General features: G+C 40.6%; 1 protein-coding gene across 1 annotated transcript in view; it reads right to left on the bottom strand.

Annotated features, from left to right (window-relative positions):
• Window positions 1-17,059, bottom strand: part of dnah1 (dynein, axonemal, heavy chain 1) — a 40,256-nt gene extending 23,197 nt beyond the window's left edge. The window contains exons 1-40 of the mRNA XM_053227093.1: window positions 16,966-17,059; window positions 16,409-16,595; window positions 15,014-15,074; window positions 14,306-14,480; window positions 13,135-13,306; window positions 12,847-12,979; window positions 12,508-12,666; window positions 11,812-12,058; window positions 11,265-11,422; window positions 10,959-11,170; window positions 10,591-10,889; window positions 10,115-10,265; window positions 9,806-9,999; window positions 9,127-9,352; window positions 8,837-8,956; window positions 8,349-8,431; window positions 8,030-8,171; window positions 7,743-7,898; window positions 7,386-7,584; window positions 7,059-7,312; window positions 6,238-6,450; window positions 5,917-6,081; window positions 5,581-5,702; window positions 5,019-5,124; window positions 4,678-4,857; window positions 4,163-4,303; window positions 3,801-3,964; window positions 3,558-3,671; window positions 3,193-3,381; window positions 2,994-3,099; window positions 2,783-2,896; window positions 2,504-2,653; window positions 2,313-2,399; window positions 1,814-2,000; window positions 1,630-1,721; window positions 1,221-1,375; window positions 896-1,073; window positions 544-738; window positions 347-466; window positions 66-224 (exon numbers count right to left, since the gene is read on the bottom strand). Of these exons, the coding sequence (XP_053083068.1) occupies window positions 66-224; window positions 347-466; window positions 544-738; window positions 896-1,073; window positions 1,221-1,375; window positions 1,630-1,721; window positions 1,814-2,000; window positions 2,313-2,399; window positions 2,504-2,653; window positions 2,783-2,896; window positions 2,994-3,099; window positions 3,193-3,381; window positions 3,558-3,671; window positions 3,801-3,964; window positions 4,163-4,303; window positions 4,678-4,857; window positions 5,019-5,124; window positions 5,581-5,702; window positions 5,917-6,081; window positions 6,238-6,450; window positions 7,059-7,312; window positions 7,386-7,584; window positions 7,743-7,898; window positions 8,030-8,171; window positions 8,349-8,431; window positions 8,837-8,956; window positions 9,127-9,352; window positions 9,806-9,999; window positions 10,115-10,265; window positions 10,591-10,889; window positions 10,959-11,170; window positions 11,265-11,422; window positions 11,812-12,058; window positions 12,508-12,666; window positions 12,847-12,979; window positions 13,135-13,306; window positions 14,306-14,480; window positions 15,014-15,074; window positions 16,409-16,591 (6,261 nt within the window). The 5' untranslated portion in view covers window positions 16,592-16,595; window positions 16,966-17,059. The remainder of the gene's footprint in view (window positions 1-65; window positions 225-346; window positions 467-543; window positions 739-895; window positions 1,074-1,220; window positions 1,376-1,629; window positions 1,722-1,813; window positions 2,001-2,312; window positions 2,400-2,503; window positions 2,654-2,782; window positions 2,897-2,993; window positions 3,100-3,192; window positions 3,382-3,557; window positions 3,672-3,800; window positions 3,965-4,162; window positions 4,304-4,677; window positions 4,858-5,018; window positions 5,125-5,580; window positions 5,703-5,916; window positions 6,082-6,237; window positions 6,451-7,058; window positions 7,313-7,385; window positions 7,585-7,742; window positions 7,899-8,029; window positions 8,172-8,348; window positions 8,432-8,836; window positions 8,957-9,126; window positions 9,353-9,805; window positions 10,000-10,114; window positions 10,266-10,590; window positions 10,890-10,958; window positions 11,171-11,264; window positions 11,423-11,811; window positions 12,059-12,507; window positions 12,667-12,846; window positions 12,980-13,134; window positions 13,307-14,305; window positions 14,481-15,013; window positions 15,075-16,408; window positions 16,596-16,965) is intronic.
• Between the last annotated feature and the right edge of the window lie 7,318 nt (window positions 17,060-24,377).

The raw sequence follows: 24,377 nt of genomic DNA, 5'->3' as shown, positions 1-24,377 counted from the left end.
TTCTCAAATGTTTGGAGTTCATTTAAGAGTTAACATGTCAATGAATAGCTGTTGGAATTAAGTACTTTTTCCTGCGTCATCTTGTCTCTTAGCCAGGCACTGAAGCGCTGACGGCTAGCAGCATCACCGGTGGCCCCCACGCTCCATACCAGAGAAAAAATAAACCACGGCTCAATCAGCTCACATACACGATCCAGCTTATCCTGAGGAGGAGGCCTCTCTCCCTACACACACACACACACACACACACACACACACAAATAGAGTAATCTGTAAAAAATTCACATGTATACTGTATATTAAAACCAAGATGCTGCTACTAAAAAATATTGAGTGATTAATGCACCTCTCGTGGGATGAAAGGCTGGAAGAAGCAGTCCAGCAGTTTGAGTAAAGAGCAGGTCAGGTTGCTGTCCATCGAGGTAATCACTTCATTCACTGACTTCCTCACAAACATGATAGAATCCTGTGGACAAACATATATATTTGAGGTTTATATACTATACATATATTATATACAAATACATATATTCTATGACTGACCTGCAGGAATCGTGTGAAGAGAGAGTTGAGCTGCTGGCCATGTGGCTGTAGAGGTACAGGGATGGTGTGTAACCAGCATTCAGTGAATGGAGAAAGTCCCAGAATACTGGGTTCCAAATACACCATCCCACAGCGGGACACTGTGGCAGGGGAAGCTACGGCCAGATCCTGCACCTCAAACATCAGAGTCATCACCTGGACACAAGGATAATAAATATCCAAACTAAAAAGAAACATAGCATAGCATAGTTTGACTAATATTGACTATACAGGCACAAAAAAATAAAAAGTTGGAAGTCTGCAAATAGAAGAGACCATACACAGATTAAAAAGTCAGTGAACTGGAACTCACATCTGTAAGTTTGATAATCTCCCCTGAGCTCAAACACAGCTTCTTATTGTCATCTAGCACAGTGTTCATGTTCTCGATCCAAACGGCATCCACCGGCCCGTCAAACATGTACCACTTCTTCTCCTCGTCCATCGCGGCAGCTCCGGTGCGGATCAGGGACGACAGGATGCCATCCGTCCTGAACGTGACAGGAGTAATTTGTTAGTCAAGTCACATATCAGAATGAAATAGTATACTTTATACTTCACTTGCTATAGTGTCAACATCTCCCAAATGTGAAGTTCAGCAAGAAGCAAGAAGGTCAGCATGTCCACTCGACACTCACCACTCATGTGTGAGCAGGTCGAACTCTCCGTACAGCTGCCCCATGGTGATGGATTTTGGGTTTAGGACGTAGGTCTGAACAGCCTGGTAAACTCCACCACTGACTGACGGTTGACCCTGCAGAGCCGTCATGGCCGCCCCCAGCACCTCATAGCACTGATAGATACAAACAAAAAGCATGAGGCTATGAGTTTGGTAACTTCTTGGGTGAGTTACTGATGAGTTAATACTGAAGTCACTGTGTCGTGGAAAAAGTTGGGATTAAAACAGATTTTCGGTTAAACAAGAAATGCATCAAGGGTGACGTTGCAAAAACTATAAAAAATCATGACAAACAGTCTGTCTACAGCAACCAAATCACTCAAAATCAAGACTACAGCCTTAAACGTATTTGCAGTAATTGAATTCACCTTAGTTTTGCCCGAGCCGGACGGCCCGACCAGCATCAAGCCATGTCTCACCACAGTGGTCTCATACAGCTGAATAATCTTTGTAATGTAACCTGCAAAAAAAGGTAAAATAGTAGTAAAAATATCAGGAATTAAATTTGCTCTGTCAGTTGGAGCAATTTCTGACAGAATCCAAAACTCTCACCGTCCACGTCTTTCAGGCACTTGCTCCTGCACACTTTACGGATTGACTCCTCCAGGGTGCCATAGTCGATGGGCTCCTCGCGGATCTTTGGGAAGAGGTCAGACACAATGCCGTTGAAGAGTTTGAGGTCATCCTGCAGGAACTTGGGCACGTTGACGTCTCTGATGGCACGCAGACAGATCAGCTCCTGCAGAAGCAGACTGATGTTACCATGTAGCTCAGTTTATTGATTGTTAGATTGATGAATTATAACATAGAAGGAATTCACTGAAATATGACTGGATTGATAGCCAAAGAGACTCTGGAGCCAAAGATATGCTGGAGAAAAGATACATTTGTAAAGCATAAATTCGTAACATTTATCACAATCAAGACCTGACTTAGCATTAACGTGCTTACAAATAAAAAAATGAAGGACAGTATGTTTTATAAGAGGATATACATGTGAAAACAATCAATTCCTACTTTGACAAAACATCAACATAAACACAACTATCACCTCATTCATTTCAGGGTTCTCTCTCTTCAGGTTTCCTGCAGCAGAGATCACGGTCTTCACAGCTCTCATGCCAAAGTCATAGTGGTCCTACATAACACAGAAAACAACACAATACGTATACATACAAATAAAAAAAAAAGCAATACACAACATTTACACTGTATTCCTACATGTTACACATAGAAGATGACCTGAGAGCTGAGCTGCTCAGAGGACAGCTTGAAGGTGCTGGTGATCTTTTTGGAGAGGACTTTTGCATCGCTGAAGCCAAACGAGTACAGAGAGATCTCAGCGATCATGGCGTAGTCCGGGACCATCATGGCAACGGGACGAAACAGAGCCTGCAGGACATTATGTAAAATTATTGTAACTATGATAGCGAATGAACAAAAAGAGCGTTGCAGTGAAACTCATGACAAAATGAGGAATTGCTTAAGCCAATTTAGTAAATATGTGTGGTGCAAGTGTACCTTTAAGTTGTCAGGGAGTTCAGTTCGGCCGGCATAGCCTGGGTTCATTGTAATAAAGACGGCACAGGAGGGAACCAGCGGGATCTCTGTTCCTTCAAACACAAACCTCTCTGCCTAAACACAGACACACACACACCACTTTATATTAGTATTTGATTGTGACTTTATATCTTACAAACACTCATGTGTTTGGGTGTGCACTCTAACTTACTCTCTGCTGCTGCGCCTTTTGGATGGTGGTAATCTGTTGCGCCACCACAGAGAGCACCTCCACGTCAATGCGGTTGAATTCATCGAAGCATGCCCAGGCTCCAGAACTGTAAACACACAGACACACAATACAACACGTATACAGCATCTTCAGAGACAGCACAGCAGCTTAAATAGAGCACCAGGTATGCATGTCTAACCTGGCCAGACCCTTGAGAAACTTTCCCATAGCGAGGAAGTCGAGCTGGTCAGAGCAGTTGAAGACGACGGTCTGGATGGCCAGCGCTTTGCCCAGGTCTTTAGTGGTTTCGGTCTTACCTGTGCCAGCTGGACCCGCTGGAGCACCTCCAAACTTCAGGTGCAGAGCACCAGTCAGCGTCAGGTAACACCTGGGTGAGACATAGAAAACAGTATGTATATTCAAGGCTTGAAATTACATTTGATTTCAGTTGTACTGGAGAAGCATACTAACACAAAGTAAGTGAAAGCTGAGATCTGAATTGTCTATGTGTATTGAATGGCTATGGTGTGTCACATCCATATTGATCTTCCGCTACTTTTTTACCTGTCGGTCAGTGGTGTTATGACAAGTCGCCCGGAGTTACCGAGATACTCGTAGCCATAGAGGAATTCTGCATTCACTGCCCTGATGTAGAGGTCATCTCTCGCCCAGTAATATCTACCAACACATGACACACATAGTTCCATAATCTCACATGCTACATGTATTATTGTCCTCTATCATAATACAAAAACGAGTCATTTCCACCACGAATATACACTGAATATGTGTTAGGAATTTCCTGACCTGAGCTGGCTGATCCATTCAAAGTCATTAACGCTGGCCACGGATTCCTCCACCAGTTTGGCAGCCACGTCTTTAGCGTGTACCTCGATCACGATGAGAGCAGAGAGAACAGCCCTCTGCATTCTAGACAGACGGCCTCGGACCAGCTGCACCAGGTCTCCCAGCTACCCACATACAAACACACACATATACAAACAACCATCAACACCAGTTTATACACATACATATAAAAACCTGAAGATACCAACAAGCATTATTCAATCCAGTTTTGCTTTATGATATATTTAGAAACCTCTGATTGCTGTTTTCTCTCATTCTTCTCACATGCACTACACCAAATTAGACCTGGATTCTCATCATACCTGTGTCTGGAGCTGAGGATACAAGCGTTTGGCGAGGTCTCCCTTCTCTAGAGACTCCGAAACTTCAGCAGTCCAGAAAGTCTGACATCCAGCTATCACCACCTGCCCTGGCCACGACAGCACCCACTTAGTACGGGGTTCCTACACAAAGCAGAAAAAAGGTCTATGCCCAAATTCATTTAACCATTCCTGAATAAAAATAATAAAATCCAAAGAAACATTCATGCTTAAGAATGTTTTTTTTTCTATTTTTAGTTTCGAAAAGAGAGTAGAAAAGAGTAAAGAAGAGATGTCTTTCACCAACCAAGTAGTAATATAATGGTTAACGATATAATACATAATAGTTAACTAGTAATGTACTATACACTAGTGGGTGTCAAGTTGAAGTGTCTGTGTGTGCAATAACTGATAGGACCAGCCTGTGTGAACCCTGTAACACTGGTTGACCTTTAATATTTTTATGATCAAAAAATGCTGAAATAATGAGAACGCTGGTTTGTCACTGATAGACTGACCTCTGGATAAACCTTGAGGGAACGCTCAATGTTGTCACGCAGACTCAGCTTCATGGACTTCTCCACATCACATAGCCAGTCCTCTACATTCCCAGTAGGCCACACGGGGAGGAACAGCTGGACTTCCTCTCCCTCTCCGGAGTACATGTGTGTGATTTGCAGGTCTGGCTGGAACTGGAGCTGTACATTACCGAAAGAGCTTTACAGAAAAACTGCAGTCATATCTGAGAGAGGTTTACTGTATTTGGTTCAGCTCATTTAAAATTACTGATGTGCATTTGTGTGTGACTGTGTGTGTGTGTGTGTGTGTTTGTGTGTGTGTATACTTGTGGCAGACTGACCCTTGCGATATTCTCGAAGCATTTGCGTAGATGGGGCTGCACTGCTGTCGGGTCTTTGGTCTGAGACAGAATCTCTAACAGCTCATCATCAGACAGAAAGTAGAATCTAAAATCCAGGAAGCAGAAATATCAGGGCATGTCGGCCCTACCTTTATAACTGTAATAGTGAGTAAATATCTAATGGTAAACGACACTAAATTATATTGTGTAATGATATCTATGGTACAGCACTGTTGAATTCTTGACACCAATTGGTCAGAAGGTTGATTAATTATGTGACAGCAGCTCTGACAGCAGTGCAGCTGCAAATCATATCATACGCTCATTCTAATAGTGGATTTTGTGCTTTACGGTTTCTCTGTAACATGACAAGCTGTGTTTTTTGCCTTATTAACTTTAAGAATGAGGGGAAAACAGAGATTGTTGAGGGAACAACTGTATATAGCGATATTATATTCATAAGCAATAACAGGAACTAACCTGCCACATCACGCCACCTATAACAGAAGATCCATAAGTGTTTTACTCCTTACACACTGATGATAGTTAATGGATTGCTGACCTGGGAAAGGATCCCCTTTTGGTCTCCAGATATTCGCTCAGCCCTTTCTGCACCTGCTCCAGCAGCTTGTTACAGTCTCTCAGATTATCCAGCAGACGCTGGTCCGGGCAAAGCTCAATTACCTACGTATGAGAGATCACACACAAATAGACTTACAAGCACTTAACTATAAATAGTCACATAATTGAACACACATGTATGCACACATAAATACACACTCAGACAAATAAAATAGCTAAAACACCACATTCAAAAAACACATGCTGTATAAAATACACACAGATACATTCAATCTAAATGGAAGATGCTGGAGAGAGAGCGAGAGCCCAAGATCACCTGTCTGTTATCGTACGCAGCCTTCATCACTTTCCTCCAGGTACGCTCCATGGTCTGGTATCTCTTCCCCTCAACGGGCAGCTGTCGGTTGATGTCGTCTGAGCTGAAGATGGGCTCCAGGTAGAGCCAGGAGCGTTGGCATGTCAGCCACTCCTCCAGCACATCCTGCCAACAGGAGTTAATTAAAACATGCTCAGAACATACTGTAGCTATCAGACACACAAAGATGGCTTTAAACTTATTTTGTGAGGTGAAACCCGATGGTAGATAAGATTAGAATTTGGTGGGAGATGTTAACTTAGATAAACATCATGGTTATACCTGAGTCATCCTCAGCTTGCTCTCCCAAGTGTTGATTCTATCCTCAAATGCCTTCTTGTAGGGAGAGAACGACATGCTCTGGGTCATCACGATGTGGTCATCCAGCAGCTGGGACGCCTCGTCAGGACTCTTCAGGATGTAGGTGCCCGTCTCCTTATACGCCAAAACCTCAAACGTGACAGACTTCCACTCGCTTTGCATCTTATCCAGAGCCTAATCACACACAGACGGAAAAGATTAATCTGAACAGTTGCACTTATACCATAGTGCTGTTAAATTCTCAGATCCGACTGGTCAGAAGGTGCTGATTAATCAGGGTTAAATTAATGACCTTGAAACTAAGGCTAATAATAAATGGATTAAAGAGATTGATAATCATTGATATGGTTAAGCTTTCTGCAAGGAGATTTTTTTATCATTTTATGGAGGGAGTCTCCAGTGTAACGGTTGGTCAGTTCTCCGCCACAGTAAAATCTTCAGGACAGAGGGCTTTGTGTTTTCCAGATTCTTAGTAATTACAAGGTATTTGAAAATAATCAAATTCAGGGTGGCAATGGCGCATCCATTAAGTTAAGTTATATACTTCCTCTTTTATATTTTTTATAATGCTTTTTCTCTTCTTCTTGTTTTGTTCACTGCACAGGTGATGATCCAAGTGTCTTCTGTTAAGCATGAGTAAAGCATAACCATAAGCATACGCATATATATTATTTTTACATTAATTAAGGATCTGTATGATGTTTTATTGAGAGACAATGGTCTAAAAGTCTATCACACATATCTATCATATAAATCGTATAAATCCTATTCTGTTACGTTACCTGCTCAATGGCGTACTCTTTGCCAGCCACCTCTGCGACGTGTGCAATCTCATCTACGTGCTGAAGCAGGCCGAGCTCCAGGCAGCGGGAGAACGTAAGGTTGGCTTTGGGCATCACATTCATGTTGAGGCGTTCAGACAGAAGGGTCCAGTGGCGGCTGCGCATGCCCGGGTTCCTCAGGCCCTGAATCAAGGGGATGTTTGGCTGGAACTTCTCAATCAGGCCACGGACGTAGGAAGCCACATCCTGACAGGCTGTAAAATGAAATAAAAATAATAAGAATAGCTCTTCTTCTAAGTATATCTCATGTGTAGACGTTTTACTTACATGGTATGTCTTTGAACAGTTTGACACACTTATGCATGGTCTTGAAGGCATCGCTGACATTGCGCTCCAGCTGTTCTGGGTCAATAGAGGACAGCGGGTCATTTAGCCAGCTGTCATGCCAACGCTGCCAATCAGACGTGGTTGTCCACAGGTCCCGGAAAGGCTGAAAGTCTCGATTAAGCTTTTGCAACCTGTCATACTGGTCCACAGAAAATAAATGAATATAGGTTACAGATATATTTCTCTGCAAACTCTGGATTTGAATCATAAGTGAGAAATGTCCTCTAAAAAGTGTTCCAGCAATAGACTAATTTGGTGTGGTCATGCTGTGATATCTGTCACGGTTGAAAAACATACATTAGTGAGGGGGAGGCCAAAGAGGCGCTCACGGTTGTTGTAAACCTGCGCCATGCCCTGACACTCCTTCAGCTGCTTTGCAACCCGACGCATTTCATTTGCCACTTCATGGGCATGACTGATGTCTGTATAGGCAGCAAAGCCTGCAACCACCATCTAAAACACACACGCACACGCACGCACACACACTTTAATAAAATAACTCTCAAAAAGCCTTTTCCTTGCTGTAATAAGACTTTATAATGAGTACAGAAAACCACAGGTGGACAGGTGCTGGAGGCTCTGACCTCTAGGGAGTCCAGACGCTCCTGGAAATTGCTCTGGTCAACCAGCTGGATCTTTTGGAAGCGTTCCTCATCCTCTTCATGCTGTAGGTGCACATTTTCAATCTGACTGAGGATCTTATGTGGCCAGGCCATTGCTGTCCATCTTCATATGACAAAAACATGTCATTAGAATACTGATCACATATCAAATCCCCTGTTTTTTATTTTTTCAGACAGTCATAAAACCGAAGCTATGCACATTGTGGATGTTCGAGCCTATGCGATCATTGCAGGATCAATAAAACTAAATTATGATTTAGAAAAAAACAATGCCGCATACTTCCCAGTGAAATCCTCATTGGTGAGATTGTAGAAGAACTCATCTATTAGCTCATAGTCAGACATGGCTTTGGACAAGATTTCCTGTCAATGGATTTCAGCATAAGGAGACACAGAGGGGAGAAATTCATTAGACACCCATTAGAGACAGGAACACTACAGTTATCATGATAGTCAATTAAATATATAATAAGTGATAATATAAACCCAGGTAGTAGGTGGTTTAGTTAGTCCTGTGGCCTGGTGTATTGCTCCCTTTATTATTGTGTATACATTTTTTTCAGATTTTTATCTTTTGGCTCTTTCGTAGATCGAACCACAGCCCGTCTTATTCAGAAGGCATATTATACTGACATTGGTTGGGGCAATACAGTGAATCAATACAGTGAAGTGACTTCTGACCTTCTGCAGCAATTTAGTAAGGAAAGGAGTAATTTAATAGCATAACCAGCCATTTAGCTAAAAACTAAACAGAAATGTCTCTTATACTTCATGGGCCTTCAACTGATCTGGGATCTGCTTCATCCAGTCCCTCTGCTCTGCCAGCTCCTCGATGCTGTTAGGCTTCTCATACAGCTTCCTGCTGATCAGCTTGCACTCTTCACATGCCTGAAACACACAATATAATAGTTTAGATTTTAAAAAAACACATTTTTTTATGTGGCCACAGCCTTTCATAATTTAGTGGCTCACCGGTTCAGACAAACCTAAACGTTCAAGACTATGGACCTCCAGGACTGAAACTATGAGCACGTATAGTGTGATACTGTGATACTTGCCTCCTCCATTTGGTTGCGGAGCTTGAGAGCAAGGCGCTCGATCACGGCATTGGCTAAAGCACAACGTTTCTTAGACAGGTTCTTCCTCACGGCCTCCACGTTCACCATGAAGGGCCCGATCACGATGATGGAGGGGAGGGACTGTTCCAAAATTTCTTTCTCCTTTAGGTGCCTCAACACCTCCTCCTTCACCTCCAGAGGAGTGCTGTTCTCCTGACTGTAAAGCCTAGCATATAGACACAAAGATGAAAGCAGACATGCACAGATGTGAGTGATATACACGCATAAAAAAGCAGAAAAAATGATAAAAAGATGTTTTATTTTACTGCTTGACAACTGCCACAGCTTGTACATGCTGTGAAGAAATCACACCGATTTAACTCCCCTAAAAACAAAAATGTACTCATTCTGATACTCAGTCCACTCTTTTGAACCTGTCTTTGTTCTCTTTGTAAAAACTAATGGGAAAAGGCTGGTGATGCATATTGAGGTCTGGAGACGATCGTTATATTATGCTAATTCTAGTGTAATGTGAACACAACGGGTAATTTCATGCATGTTGAATGAAATGAGCCAGACAGTTGTAGTCAGCTTTTAGGCTTTAAGTTTGACCCCTGTGCTATAAAGGAATAGAACAAAGAATCAGGAAGAGATTGGGGTAGTTTAAATGGAGCTGTACTTTAGGAATGCGTTGGTGTCAGAGTTGTGAAGCTCGAGGTGGCATTCGTATTCACGGGCGTAGGCTTGCAGAGGAACGGTGGCCTGGCGCAGGGCATTGGCCACTGTCTCTCTCAGCTCCTTCACTGCTGGCTCCCACAGACCCACTGACTCCAACAGCGGAACCCCACTGATAAACAAGTTCTTCATGACAAACTAAAGCAGACAGAGAGAACAAGAGAACACCAGAGACAAGGTTATGGAGATACACAAGTAATCAGTTCAAAGTAAACAATTTCGAATCAAAGTTGATCAGTGATGTGTAGGTAACCTTGTCTAGCTGAGGGAGTTTATGAGTGCAGAGGATGCCTTTGTCTAACAGGTTGATGACGGAAGTCTCAAAGTTCTCTAGCGGGGTGCTGTAATGGACCCCGGTCTGGTCCATGACCAGGTCCACAAGGAACAATGGGATCTTCTTCGGTCTGTAAACACATCATTGTGTAAAAGCATGTGAGGAGTATTCAATGCAGAGAATATCCTGGTATTATACGTTTAATTGGCCTCTTTGCTCTACTGATTCATGTTACCTGGCCACTCCCACTTACCTACTCCTTAATAGAAGGAACTATAATGTGAAACAAAACACTGATTCTGTCCATGTATCTTCTTCTTAAATCTAATAATTTAAAGAGGGCCTTGGAAATACAATGTTTTACCATCAACTTTTTCTTCTCAGGTCTAACACACCTTGTTCAACAAACATCTGTGAGCAACAATAATCTGTGAGCTGAAAACACACTGTCTCACTTGTAGGGACTGTGGATGAGGTTAGCACCCCAGGTGAGATCAGGGGGACAGTGCAGCACGCTGTGGCAGGCGTCCAAGACCAGTTGAGCCAGGCTGGTGAGTGAGTCCTGCACCAAGAATCGCAGGGAGTCCTGTAGTTTGAAGCGTACCTGCATCATCAAGCGACACAGCTTGGACATGCAGTACACCTGCCAGCTTGACTCACTTAGACTGTACCAGCCAGGCCCGGTGTCACGCAGGCTGGAGTGGATCCCGTTACACAGATTGGTGACCCAGGTGTCACGCAGGAAAAGCTGCACCTGAAAGGAGAGAAAGTAGGATCAGTGAAAAGCAGTACAATGTATATATGTTCATATGTGTAATGTTACCTGTGTGTGCATCTGTGACTGTGCCAGCTCAAACTCTTCCAGGCGTTGAGGCTTGCTAAAGGCGACATGAAAGAGGCTCATGGCTGCCACCCTGTTACACTCAGCTCTAACGTTAGACAAAGCAGTGATCACTTCTGGCTTAGTGAGCAGGGAGATGAAGGTGAATTTGGCACGGATCTTCTCAAACGGGTAGTCCGGTACAGACACGGAACCTGTACAAGAGCATCTCATCGGAGTTCCACAAGACAGACAATGTCTATAGATACACAAATGTCCATAAACACACACACACACACACACACACACCTTTGTTGGGCACTCTCTCTGCTTCTTTCTCAGGCAATGTGATGTAGGAGAACTCTTTGGGGTTGGCCTGCACAAGCTTATCAAAGGTCATTCGGTTCATGGTGCGGGCATACTCCAGGTGAATCTCTTTCTCTAGACGTTCCGTGCACTGCTGCAGTCTGTGTTTCATGCAGAAACACACACACATAACAAGCACACATTACATTTACTCTACAAATGGCACATTTGTATATGTAGTTAAAAAGATTTGTGATTCTGTGAGTGGAAAGTTCAGGAATAAAAAGCTCATGGTTCCAATTTAAAAAATATGATAGTTTATATTAGCCTAATGTGCATAAAACTTAAATAGCTGAATTATGTTCATGAAATTGATCTGTGCAATCATAAGGGAATCTGTAACTTATTTGTATAATAATAAAAGTCTCTGAGAACCACCGTTGTGGTTCATATTAATTCTGTCCTTATTTTCATCCTTTTAAAATTTGTTTTACTACAGTACTACTTTTATATTATTTATAAGACTGTCCTCCCACTCTGGGTGTCTCACAGTGGGAGTTGGAGTCCTGGTGTGCTGAGGGTGCGGGTTTTGATGTGCTGGAGGCTGGTGGGCTGCAGTGTGGGGGTCCCGCTCCAGACTGGCATGCAGTCTACAGACAGATGGTACAGTAGCAGAGCTTCAGTGTTGTGCCTGGCTCTGCAGGCGAACTGGACCCTCAGAGCAAAGATACGCGGGTCCTCAGCACAGAACTGCAGCCGGATCCGTGGAACCCAGTACTGATTCAACTGCAGAGGGCCTTAGAGGAACAAAGAGAGAGAGAGAGAGAGAGAGAGAGAAAGAGAGGGGTATAGTCAGATAATTGGTATGCATGACTTACGATTAAAGCACTTGTTAAAGGTATAATCCACAATTTGGGGAGAATTACTAACTATTCAAACAAATAATGACTTTCACCTCAGTTTTCTCTATGAAACCTTCAAAAAAAAAGCACAAAATTGCTTACACAGCTAAATGCCAGCGTAATAAAAGGAAACCTTCCCAGTTGAGGGGTCATAGGACTGTCAGGTGGGTACACATGCCTCCCTGACATGACTGCTTTGATGTTTGAGCTCCATGTCATTAGTTTTTTGTCAGAATGTCAAAAATTGGTGACGCTACCTTTAAATGTCCAGTAATAGCAAATCCTGTCACCTTGAAATAGTTCTACTAGATGTTGTCAAGTAAGATAGACTCTTTGGGACTTGCCTTTGTTTCTTTCTGCTCCACCTAAAACCGGTTCGCCCTCGCTGTCTCTCACACAGCCATTCTGATCAGCTTTTTGCACCATGTACTGCTTCTTCTCTGGGCTGTAATCTAGAACCCCAACAGACTGCCATGTATACTCTGGACTGCTCCTCTTCTCCTCTACACCAGAGTTGTCACAAAGAAAAAAGAGAGAGAAAGGGAGGGAGAGGCACAGTTCTTTGGTCTACCTCAGTAAAGTCCAACTTTAAAAAAAAAATGCTTTTAAATTTAATTCAATTGAATGCTATATATCTGCTAGTAAAATGCTTTTACAGAACTTGGTTTGAGAATGCTTTGTACCAGCTGAATCGGTGTCGTTTGTCGGCAGAAAAGCTTTGGCAGGAACAGGTTTTTGGTCACTCGAGCCCTGGTCACAGCCCAGAGCTAGCCAGTCCTCAGGTGTGCGGGAATCAAACTCCTCGTTATCAAATATCTGGAAAGTCATGTAAATGAGCCCAAACACACACAATAAAGAGGTCCAAATATACTAAAGTATTCTATAGTACACAAAGAATAAACATATCATACATATAAACTAATCCTAAAGCATTGTAACCTCTATAGAGACACTGATAATAGTGCTAATACCTCCAGGGGCAGATAGTTAACAACTGGTGGGCTGGGGGTTTTAGAGGTAGAGAGACAGGAGGTCTCTGGTTGATCCTCACTGCTCATGGTTCTTGGTACCAGCTGATTGGAATCAATGTCAAGGTCAGCCAGAAGCTGGGCGATGTCTAACTTCAGATACTCCCGTCTCCGCCTAAAATAATAATAATAAAAAACCTATTTAACGCCATCAAGGCAACTTATTTAATGCAATTTTTAAAGGCACCTTTTAGGCATGTCTCCTGCCTTTCTCTCATGCCCGAGTAACCATGACATTTAAAAATCAAACACTGCTCTCTGCTTTATGAGTTTCTTGGTAGAAAAACTGACTATTGATGTTTTCAAAAGAAAACAGGATTATTAGCCCACCCTGAATGGTTTTGAATTTAGGTAACAGGTACAATGTGTAATGGGAAAAATGGGACACCATTTTGTATAAAATGGTCAGATCACTAAAAACATACAATATATGGTCAAATGTTTCTGGAAACCTGTCCATAGCACTCACTCCAACCTTGGCACACCATGTCTTCTTGGAGCTCGCTTTGTGCACAAGGGCATTGTCATGCTGGAACAGGTTTGGGCTTCTTAGTTCCAGTGAAGGGAAATTCTACAGGATACAAAAACTTTCTATACAGTTGTGTGCTTTCACCTTTGCGGCAACAGTCTGGGAAAATCCCACATATGGGTCTGATGCTCAGGTGTCCACATACTTTTGGTCATATAGTGCACCTCAGTTTTAGGGTTATGAGTGCTCAAACTTGTCAAACTTAATAATTTGAAAAAAATGTCAGTAGTAGGTGCTCTTATGATATGATATGAGTTTACTAGCAATATCAAATATTATACAAAACTATAATTTTAATACAAAATAGAATTATCATGTATGGATAATTCTGAAAAAATCTGAGCTCACTTTGAAGAATAGAAAAGTCATCACCAGACAGCAATAATTTAGAAGTAAGTACCCCAGCAATATTGAACTATAAAGTATGAATCAGTATAAGCCATGACATTTTCACAAAACCCTCTACCTGTCAACTCTACTATGAATTCATCTTACTTGACACCCAGTTACTTCTTAGCCTGTCTCAAAAATCAATCACGCTTAGATTATTTTCATAATCATGCTGTCATTGCTAATTCTTCTCACTTCTCGATCTCGATCTTGCGGGGCCACCGGCCGCGTGAGCAGCTGTAGGGCAGCTGTACTTTAGGCATGTAGGCTCCTGAGGTAAAGTCTGTCTGCTGCAGGATCTGGGTAGTTGGTCCGTGTCTGTCCTTCTGTATGATACTGAACAGGTCAGCGGGGGTCTGGAAAGTGTTTGCTATGGCGGAAGGGGAAAAAAATGAGCAGACTAATGCTAAATAGATAAGAACATGTATTTTATTTATGCAGGTAATAATTTAGGATTTATGTTATAGGAATAGTCTGACAAAAAAAAATTACTGAAAATGGAGTAACCAGTTAACCAAGAATCTATCTCACCCAAAATCCTTAAATACATCTAAACTTAGATCTACTTGCTTCAAATGACAATATGTTACACAAACTTATCTTTAATTAAATGATTGTGTAAAATATCAAGTTTGATATTCAGTTGTTCAATGTGGCTTCCTCCAGTGAAGTCTGGTTCATTTCTGTTCGCGTTCTGTTTAAATCTGAGTGGCATTACTTAAAAAGATAACGCTGTTCGCAGCAGATAGTTATGTGTAATTTTTGGTGAGATAGACTTCTATTATTTGTTTGCTACGTTATCCTCGTAGCTCCAGTGCAACACTAAAGAAGCAAACAAATGTGTTTTTCAGCTGCACTGCTCCTTTAAACGGTTTAATACGGTGAGACGCTGAACAGTTTTACCTTTGGTGGTGTTTGAGTCACAGCCAGCCTGCCACAGTAAACTCTGCTGGGTCACTGAGCCCTGTGTACAACACGACACACACCACAGACTGTCAGTAATTAGGATTCAGGCCATTAAACTGTATGTCCAAGAAAAAGAGAAACGGAGAGTAAAAGAAGAGTGTTTTTCTTCCTTTAATTGTGCTTCATTTTTTCCTTTCCTCTCTCCTTCCTCTCAGGGGAGAAAAGGAAAAGAAGATATGCATGAAACAATCCCAGGGTAGCAAATCTTTTTTTTTTTGCCAAACAAGATGTCCTTTCTCACTAACATTAATGATCTTTTTTATAGAATTTGGGTACTTTATTGTTTTCTTTTATAAACAGCACTGATCTGACAATCAGTATCAGGCTGAAATCAGCAAAAAACAGTGGATCGGATGTCGCAGAAAAGAGAAAGAATTCGATCCGCTCCTGTAACTAACTGAAAAGATCAGAATTGGATTTGGAAAAGTGTTTTGCATCTGGAAATGTTTACATATAAAGAGCTGATTGTAATTTTTAATAGGATTGATTTTTTATTATATTTATACTATATATTTATTTATATTTGCCATGTAAGTGATTTGTGTGTGAAAGAGATGAAGTGTGTAAGTCATGTTTTATTGGCTGTGTATTTCGTCCTGTATTTTTTAAGTGCTTCAATTAAAAAAAAATCATTTTTAAGCTTGGTAGGTTTCAAAGAAAAAAATATTGGACGAAGTATCGATATCAGATATCACTCAAGCTTCAGTGTCGGTATTGGAAAAGAAAAAGTGGCACCAATGTTGTGATTGTTTTCATTATATACTCATATATTAGGCTTAATTTTTTTTCAGGGGGTAGAGAATTTAAATTTTTTTCACACAGCAAAAGTTTTCTTTCAAGTTAAACACTAGTTTCAAAAATTACTGTGAAACCTGGACAGAATAAAAACACTTATAAAAGCCCTTTCAACATGTACAACATTTCAAGCTTCTTTATATTTTAGATTTTATATCAGTTTTGTGCCAAATATTTCCAGTTATCAATTGCAAATGTATCCCTGTCCCGGAAACGATATTCAAAGATTATGAACTTGGCTGGTATATTGTACTAGATACAGTGTATTATTAACAGTAATATATTACATTATGTGCTACAGTATGCAGCTGTGTGGAAGGAAACAGCTGTGTGTCCTCTTTCCTCAATCTCTCCGAGGACATTTAAAGCACTGGTTTTGAAAATAGTGGACTTCAATTCATTTCCAGGTCATGAAGTGAAGGATGTGGGATTACTGGATAAAGAGGGAACCACTTGGAGTACTGGGAAGCAACCAGAGGGAAAAACAGGAGAGTTGTTCTTTAGTGAGAGGCAGAAATTGGACGGTTTTACCCGTACATGTGGTGTAGGTGCTGGCGTGCCCTGCTCTCCACTGGGACATTTCCTCATGGAGGGCAGTTTGCTCCTGTGGCACTGCAGTGGAGTTGCTCTGTGTTCTCCAGGTCTGGGGTTATCAGGAGGGTGTGGAAGGAAGCTGCCAAATCCATGAGGAGGGTTTTGATGCACTGGTTTGGGGTCCATTTTCCTGACAGTCAGGATGAAACAGGGATAGGTCTGATTAATAATAATAATAATAATAATAATAATAATAATAATAAGGTTGTCAGATTGCAATGTGTGCAGTATGTGTAGAAAAGTTTACTAACAGTTCACTTGACATTTTAGACTAATTAGGAGAACTTACCTAAACTTGTTTACACGTCAAACAGGAAATTTTTGAAAAAATTAAATGAAAAGTGAAATTAAATGAAGCTACTACCCAGTCCACTATGCTGCTTCTAGACTGTCAGCTTGAATTAGCCAATTAATTCATTAGAAATGTATTCAAATTCTAAACTTATACACAAGTCAAATGTTCAAAATGCTCTACTGTCCCAATATTACTCATACCATACCTTTTATCACCTGTAAATATTATAATGAGCAAGTTTTCTGCTCTTATTGAACTTTTCAGTCTTTCAGAAATCTGTTTTCAAGCCGCAACTTCAGAACGCGGCAACAGTTGCTAAGGAAGTACCATCCCAGCTGCAGAGGAGGTAGAGCCGGGAGAAACCATTTCCTCAGTAGAAGGGGGTGTAAAATATCTTCTAAACGTTTTTTCATTTATTTGCACAGGATGTACAATTAATGAAAGAAGTATTTTGTCTTAAATTTTGGAAAGCTATGAGCTGTTTGAGTAATTGTTCAGGAAATGACTGCATATAGACGTCACCAAAATTATTGGCACCCTCCATGGAAACAGGCAATAACGCATGCAATGAGTTATATTTAAAACTTAGACATAAATTATAGGTATTATGTATGATGTTATTCTAGCACTATTTTTTTTCTGATCCCAAAACACTACTCAAATTATGAATTATTACTATATTACAATATTTACTGATATAATGTAAATAGTTTGACATCAGTGTAATAATGAATTTAATACTAGTAATGATGGACATTTTTAAATTCCTTCCTCCCCTTTTGTTTTTCCCTGCTTTAGTGTGCTTCAGAGGGTCCTCAAGAGCAATTCTCACACTTGTAGGTCAAAAGGTCACAAAATCCAGACCCTGGCTCTTTGAGAGATCACAGATATAATGCCCCTATAACACTGTACCCCTGGAGATCTTTGCAAGGGTGCTCAGTGAAGCATGTAAGTTACTTAGTTCAAAATAAAGGACTAAAGGCGTACACCTTTTGACTCTTGAGGGTAGCTTTTGACTCCTGTCACTTTAAAGAAGCAGAAAGGGTAATGACTGAGAGATTATTAGGAGTCTCAGAAAGCACGTGGAGGACGGGACTGAGACCACTGAGACAGGCAGCGGACTCGACTAATGAGACTCGACCAGTTACAAGCATGAAAACGCTCTACATACTGTCACGTGCGTTTAAAACCCAATGCACCTGTGATGTATCAGTATTAAATCTGCTATAAGGATGGAGGTTTAACGCTTGACTGAAACTGTAGTCTCCAATAACTCAAAAACCTAATGATGTAAACAAAAAGGTTTTAACTATGATTTGAAACCACTATGTATTGTGTTAGATTTGGGAAAATACCAGAGCCCAGGAATGAAACCAGGAATGAGTTTGCTGCTGTGTTGAAGGCCATGTGAAGACCTAGATCATGTACTGTATACATAATTCTGACCATATCTCATCAGCCTTGACCTCCTTTTAAAGTCTTTTTCCCACACTGATGTAATTTTTGCTGAAACTTCAAAGTGTCCCACTGACACCTCTCACATCTCAGTCCTAACGCTGACTTCAGTCACTCCCCTGAGACCTGTCTGTACTGATCTGAAATGGAGAAAAAGAGAAGCAGCCTGTTGAAACTGGCGTTATCAGGAGTGTAATCTGTGCAGTTCAAGTGCAGCTCCAGGCCTGTGCTATTTGTCATTAATTACTGACATGTGTTCAGGCCTGTTGACACGATGTGCTCAGAGAAGGGGCTTGTGTGTTAGTGGGTCGCTGCAGCACAAGTGAAAAAGACATTTGCTCACACACACACACACACACACACACACGTTTACAAAGACAGTTCCAATTCCCTTCCCTCTCATCATTTTATTCTCCTCATTACTCCCTTAGAAGTCTATTTTAACAGTGCGTTACAGCGGTGCAGGAGGTCACGCCTGCTTTAGTGCGGCTCCTGTTTTACAGTAATGAGAGCAGCATGTGCTTCTAACTCTTCCTCTGCCGCATCCTCTCCAACACTGGCACGTTGTGAAAGTGCTATAAAACTTTTATAGTTGTGGCCTTTGTGTAAATTTCAATCCTGTAAATCTTCCAAAAATGTCTGATAGCAGTAGCGTGCAGGAGTATCATCCCTACCAGACATAAAACAGTGTAATACAGCGCTTTTTCTTTTGTCTCCTCTTCTTCTTTTTTCATGTTATGCCAGCAAAGCAATTTCAGTGAAATATAACGTAACATAAGATAAAAGAAATTAATGGAGTGAAACTGACTTGAATCAAGGCAGATCCAAGCAAACCAAACCGAACTGTATTGAATCAAATCAGGTTGAATTGAACAGAATCAAACTGAATTGAGTAATGTCATGCCTGAATGTCAACTAACTCTCCATTAAACATTTCCCCTTTGGGATCAAGATTTTAATAGTTTCTGAGAGTCCATTTGTCCTAGATTGTCCTAGATTCAGTTACAGATCTACGTATACTCACTGTGCAATGGGATATTTGCCAGTTTTATTTAAATGATCATAAAGATTCTGTTTCCTAGCAGATCACCTGAAGATCCATCAAATCACCATTAAACCACAACATTCACCATCAGAGACCACCAGACTCCTTTCAATCTACTACAAAACCCATCAACTGCCTTTAGTTAAACATTAAACACTTTATAGTGAGATAGTGACTCAGAATGGTGTCAATTAGAATTACAAATCCAGACAGGAACAGCAGGAAGCAATACTTACATGCAGCTCTATGATTTTCCTTCATTTTCAGCAATATGGTGAAAAACTCATGTGGGTGACAACAGTGACCTCCAGGAACCAGTTATTCTGTCAGATCTGTGTCAGATCAAATGTATGCATACAGTCAGTGCATGACCATCCTGAAGCTGTATCCTATACACAATACATCACAGTCTAACCATTTAGCTCATAAATTCTGACTTATGAAGTTTGCACATATGGTATATAAAAATGTACTGCCTGAACTCATTGAAGTCAATGTTCGTGTAATTGTTTTGGCATGTATGAATTATAGTTAAATAAATAAATTAAGACAATGGAATTTATATAAACTGAAGCACTTGGGTTCAATAAAGCACCTCAAAAAACTTAACAAATCAAGTTTTATGCAATGTAATATACTGAAGGAATTTGTGGAAGGAACATCAGTAAGGTCTGTAGATCTTGTTTTTGTGCCAAGCAGTTCACAAGCCGACAAAATTCATTCATTTAGCACATTAGTTAAATGTGGTGTATGAGCTACTGGTTCAAATGCATTTCCCTGAGCCCTGGGGGTGGGGGTTAAAGAGCTCAGCCATTATATATGTCCATCATTTGTGCTTTTTAATGGCTGAAATGTATACAGCATCAGAGCAGCATTTGTCACATCGATACCGCCGTGCTGCCAAGCTTCTACGTGTTTTATGAGTGAATGAGAGAAATCTGACGCCCTGTTACTGTGACAGGTCTGTTAGGCTCTTAAAAGTGGCGTCTGTTAAGGGTCAGAATTTCAGAGCTGAGGGGACATTTAAGGGAGACCCTGTGACCTTTGAGAGCCTGAAGTGACCAAAGGGGTCAGTGTGGATTCCAGGTGGACACCATAGGACCTTGTAAAGAAGAAAGGAATGGATGTTAGTCCTGGTTGTTTCTCATTCAGAGTTTTAGTGAAGAACAGGAGAGTGTGTTAAAGAACAAAGATTGGAACCCAAAGCAGTCATAAAAATCACTGGAAAGCTCAGTGATCCTGATTTGTATGTCTCGGTGTGTATGCATGAATGAACTGATACATGTGTGTGTGTGTGTGTGTGTGTGTATCCCCACAAGTATTAGAATATCTGACAGTTTGGACTTATAAGAACACTGCTTTTATTCAAAACTGTAGATTTTATTTTAAAACATTAAAAGAGCTAAAATATTTCCTTTTGCATGGCAGCGTTAGATTTAGGTGTGACACAGTATTAATTAGCTGCATTAATAATTATGTCAGTGGAAGGTCCTCACAAGGATAGTAAGACAAACATGAGTGCGTAAGGAGTGCATACAAGATTTTTCCAGTCGCTGTCATGTAAACTCGTTTAATATGCACTGCTGGGATATCTTTTTCATTTCATTCAGCAGATTTATGATTTATAGCCGTCAAATGCTTCAGTATCCCAGCAGAGTATCCAGAGAGGGTTCAGAAGAGGCCTGGAGGAAGGAATGCAGGTTTCCACTGAAACATTTTCAGGAACTTGGGAACCCCACTGGAGGAACCAGAGCCAAATATAGTTTCTGTGTCTCTGGATTTAGTTGTTTTGTTCTTAAACCAAGAACCTTTTATGTTCCTGCTCCAAGGAAGGCTGTTTTCTGCAAATCAGGAACGACTGAAGCTCAGGTCTGTACGGAGATTTGCGCGTTCTCACTATGTCCGCATGGGTTTCCTCTGGGTTCTTCTGTTTCCCTGAGCCTTCCACAAATCCTGCCAATAGGTGGACTGGCTCTGCTAAATTGCCCCTATGTGTGAATGGCTGTTCATGGCACCCTGCAATAGACTGGGATCTGAACTGGTGTGTATCCCCAACTCTTGTGGTACAGGATCCACTGTGGATCCACTGTGACCCTGACCAAAATAAATCATTTATCAAGATGAATGAATGAATCCTGGTTCCTGTAGTGCAGTGGGATCAGAAAGAACAGGACAGGAACACAGCCTGGAAATGTGCAGTTCTCGTTCAGGAACATTTTGCTACAAATAAACAGGGAGGGATTAAGTTTAAAAATACTCATAAACATACTTATAGTCATACTACTCCTGTCTGTGCTACATTTCTGCAGTAATCCTCTCTTTTACTTAGCCAGCTCATGGTGTTTGCACTGATGTCTTTGCGTGTGAGTGAAGTTTTGCCGTTTTGGCTCGTTATAAGATGTGGGTTTGTGTTTAATAGAGTGTTAAAGACATTTTTTTTACATTCAACCAAAAGATTCTTTTCATTTTACCTTCTTTTTGGTTAATCATGTTAAAATTAATAAGGGTAGCAAGCACATGTGCATGTTGATCCCATTTTGCAGAGATGCACATGCAATAATGTAGATAGACACACAAAATGACACACAAAATGACATCTCTCTCTCTCAAACACACATACACATACACACATAAAAAGGAGCAAAATATGTACAATACACAGACAATCTCTCTCTCGTTCTCTCTCTCTCTCTGTCTCACACACACACATACACACACACACACACACACGCACTTTTTGGGTCATGTTCTACAAGGGCACCAGGCTGTCAAAGTGCTTCATCTGGATTCGATCAGCAGTGACCAGGCTGACAGCTTGATCTGTGTCATTAATTCTCTCAGATCAAAGCAGTAAACTGAACGTATTACCCACGCCAAAACAGCGTTTGCATGGTTTTTTACACACACAGACGAGGTTTTTACATGCAACCATTCAAAGGTACTGTAGGAACCTTACACACACACACACACACGCAAAGCCCAGTGCTGTAAATTGCTGGGAAGTGATGGCTCGTTTTTTTTGTTTGTTTTTTTTTTCTGTCCATTTCATGAGAGCTACATTTCTTTCTTTCATCATACCTGAAATGCATTAATGCAAAAAAAAAAAAAAAAAAAAAAAAAAGTTGACTTATACAATTTGAATGAATAACTAGACATGATTGTGACATTTACACATGTGCTTTTTAGACACAATCTATTTATTTTCATTATTTTTTAGTATAACATAGTATCTGCTCACAGGTTCACGTTTTTAAGGAGGATAACACTACAGGTTTAATGCAAAATCACTTTTACTTTTGATCAGCAAAGACATGTTGGATGTCTGACACTTCCATAAATACAAACCCAAACCTTCATGTCTTTGTTTCAAATGGCATCATTAAGCTGTTATCTCATTTGGAAGTAAAAAAAAAAGTTAAAGAAAAAAAAAGCAGAGAGAGAGTGTGTATATTTCTATGTTTTAATTAGAATTATGGGGGAATTTTTATTTTATGGCATAAATGGGGGATTAAATCTGGGTGTCCATGATGGCCTAATAATGTTCCAGTGTTTTGTTCATAGTTTTAGATCAGAAGTCACATTGTTTCAGCACGTCTGTAGATTTCTAGTAGATTTCTGTTACTTGTTAGCTATGTTAGCCACTCCAGTGAAAAACTATAAAAGTTAAAGTCCAACACCAACCATATCACGGCCAGTAGACTAGATTTGGTCAGAGGGAAGAATAAAAATTGTGCAGATTTTTTTCTGCCCCTTTCATTCTGTTAAAGTTTTGCAGTAGTGCAAGTACTGCATTATAATTAAATTATCAAGCATTGGGGAAACTGATCATTTTCTCTCATACTCATTCATCCATTAGTTCTGTAAAAGGTAGACAAGTTTACTTTAAAAAAAAATTTCAATGATAGAAATGACATTCAGTCATTTCAAGTTAGTAACAGCTCCACTGTTTGAGATTCGTTCATCACAGTATTTTGGTCACAGCACCGAACTGTCCCTAATAAAGCAGGTGATATCCAGCCTGCTCTTATTTCCTAACGTAGGCTACACTGGTCTACACATAGGGCCATTAAAGACCATGTAAGATCATGAGCTTGCTGCTCCAGATGCCCTGGTCTGGCAGGAGTTCACTCCTCAGCTCCCTGTCAAATAGACATTTCTGGAAAATACTTAATGATCAAAACATGGACAAAGATTCAGAAAAAAACAGCTCATCCTGTCGATTCAGCATCCACCACATTCTGAGAGACACGTGTATTTTTTTTTATTTTTTTGGCCTTTTTTTGGCCGATGCAGAGGCATGCTGTTCTCCTGTTTTACTGTAATGAGCTGCTGAAAAAGTTCCCTGCATGTGGCCTGGCCAAATCCCAACTGTTTTCTCTGCACAATAAATCCTAGTCAATTACCACCACTTGAATTACTTTTATAAATGCGATTCAAACCAAAACAAGCAGCCAAATATAGACGCTGGTATGCACATGTGTTTTATGTTAAAGACGCTACAGCTCTTTAACATGTTTCACCTGAGGAGCACATGCGTGAGCTGATATAGCAGCAATGACACACGATTACACACAAATAATCAAATCAAGTAGAGTTTTATTGCTCTACTTTTTATAATTATAATAGATGAATACGGTGGGGTCAAATATCATACCTCTAGAACCAGGAAGCAACAAATGAGACTGTAAAGAGTTTTTCTGCACTGACATATTTGTACTAGCATGAGGATCTGTTTTTGATGGAGACTACAAAGCACTTCTGTAAGTCGTTGTGGATAAGGGCGTCTGCTAAATGCTGTAAATGTATATGGAGAGCTACATGAAGTGTAAGATACTGTCTACACAGAGCTTGAAGGAATAACTTTGAAAGGTTACATGGAAGGGATGTGCAAATTGTTTATATTACAAACATATGTATGATGGTGTGGCAATGTACTATATACACACTTTGCACACTAAAAAGTTCACACTAAAGAGGTTTATATATAGCTAGACAGATAAATAGATTGTGTTTTGCTTGGTTTATTTACTTCTAGTGTCTAGCTTGAAAAAACAGTGATCGAGAAAGTAATCTGCACCGTACTAGTTATGCAGGTTTAGGACAATTTCTGTATGTAT

This window comes from Pangasianodon hypophthalmus, chromosome 20, assembly GCF_027358585.1.
Source record: "Pangasianodon hypophthalmus isolate fPanHyp1 chromosome 20, fPanHyp1.pri, whole genome shotgun sequence".
Classification (NCBI taxonomy): domain Eukaryota; kingdom Metazoa; phylum Chordata; class Actinopteri; order Siluriformes; family Pangasiidae; genus Pangasianodon; species Pangasianodon hypophthalmus.
The sequence above is the reverse complement of the archived record's forward strand: the minus strand, read 5'-3'. Positions and strand labels throughout refer to the sequence as shown.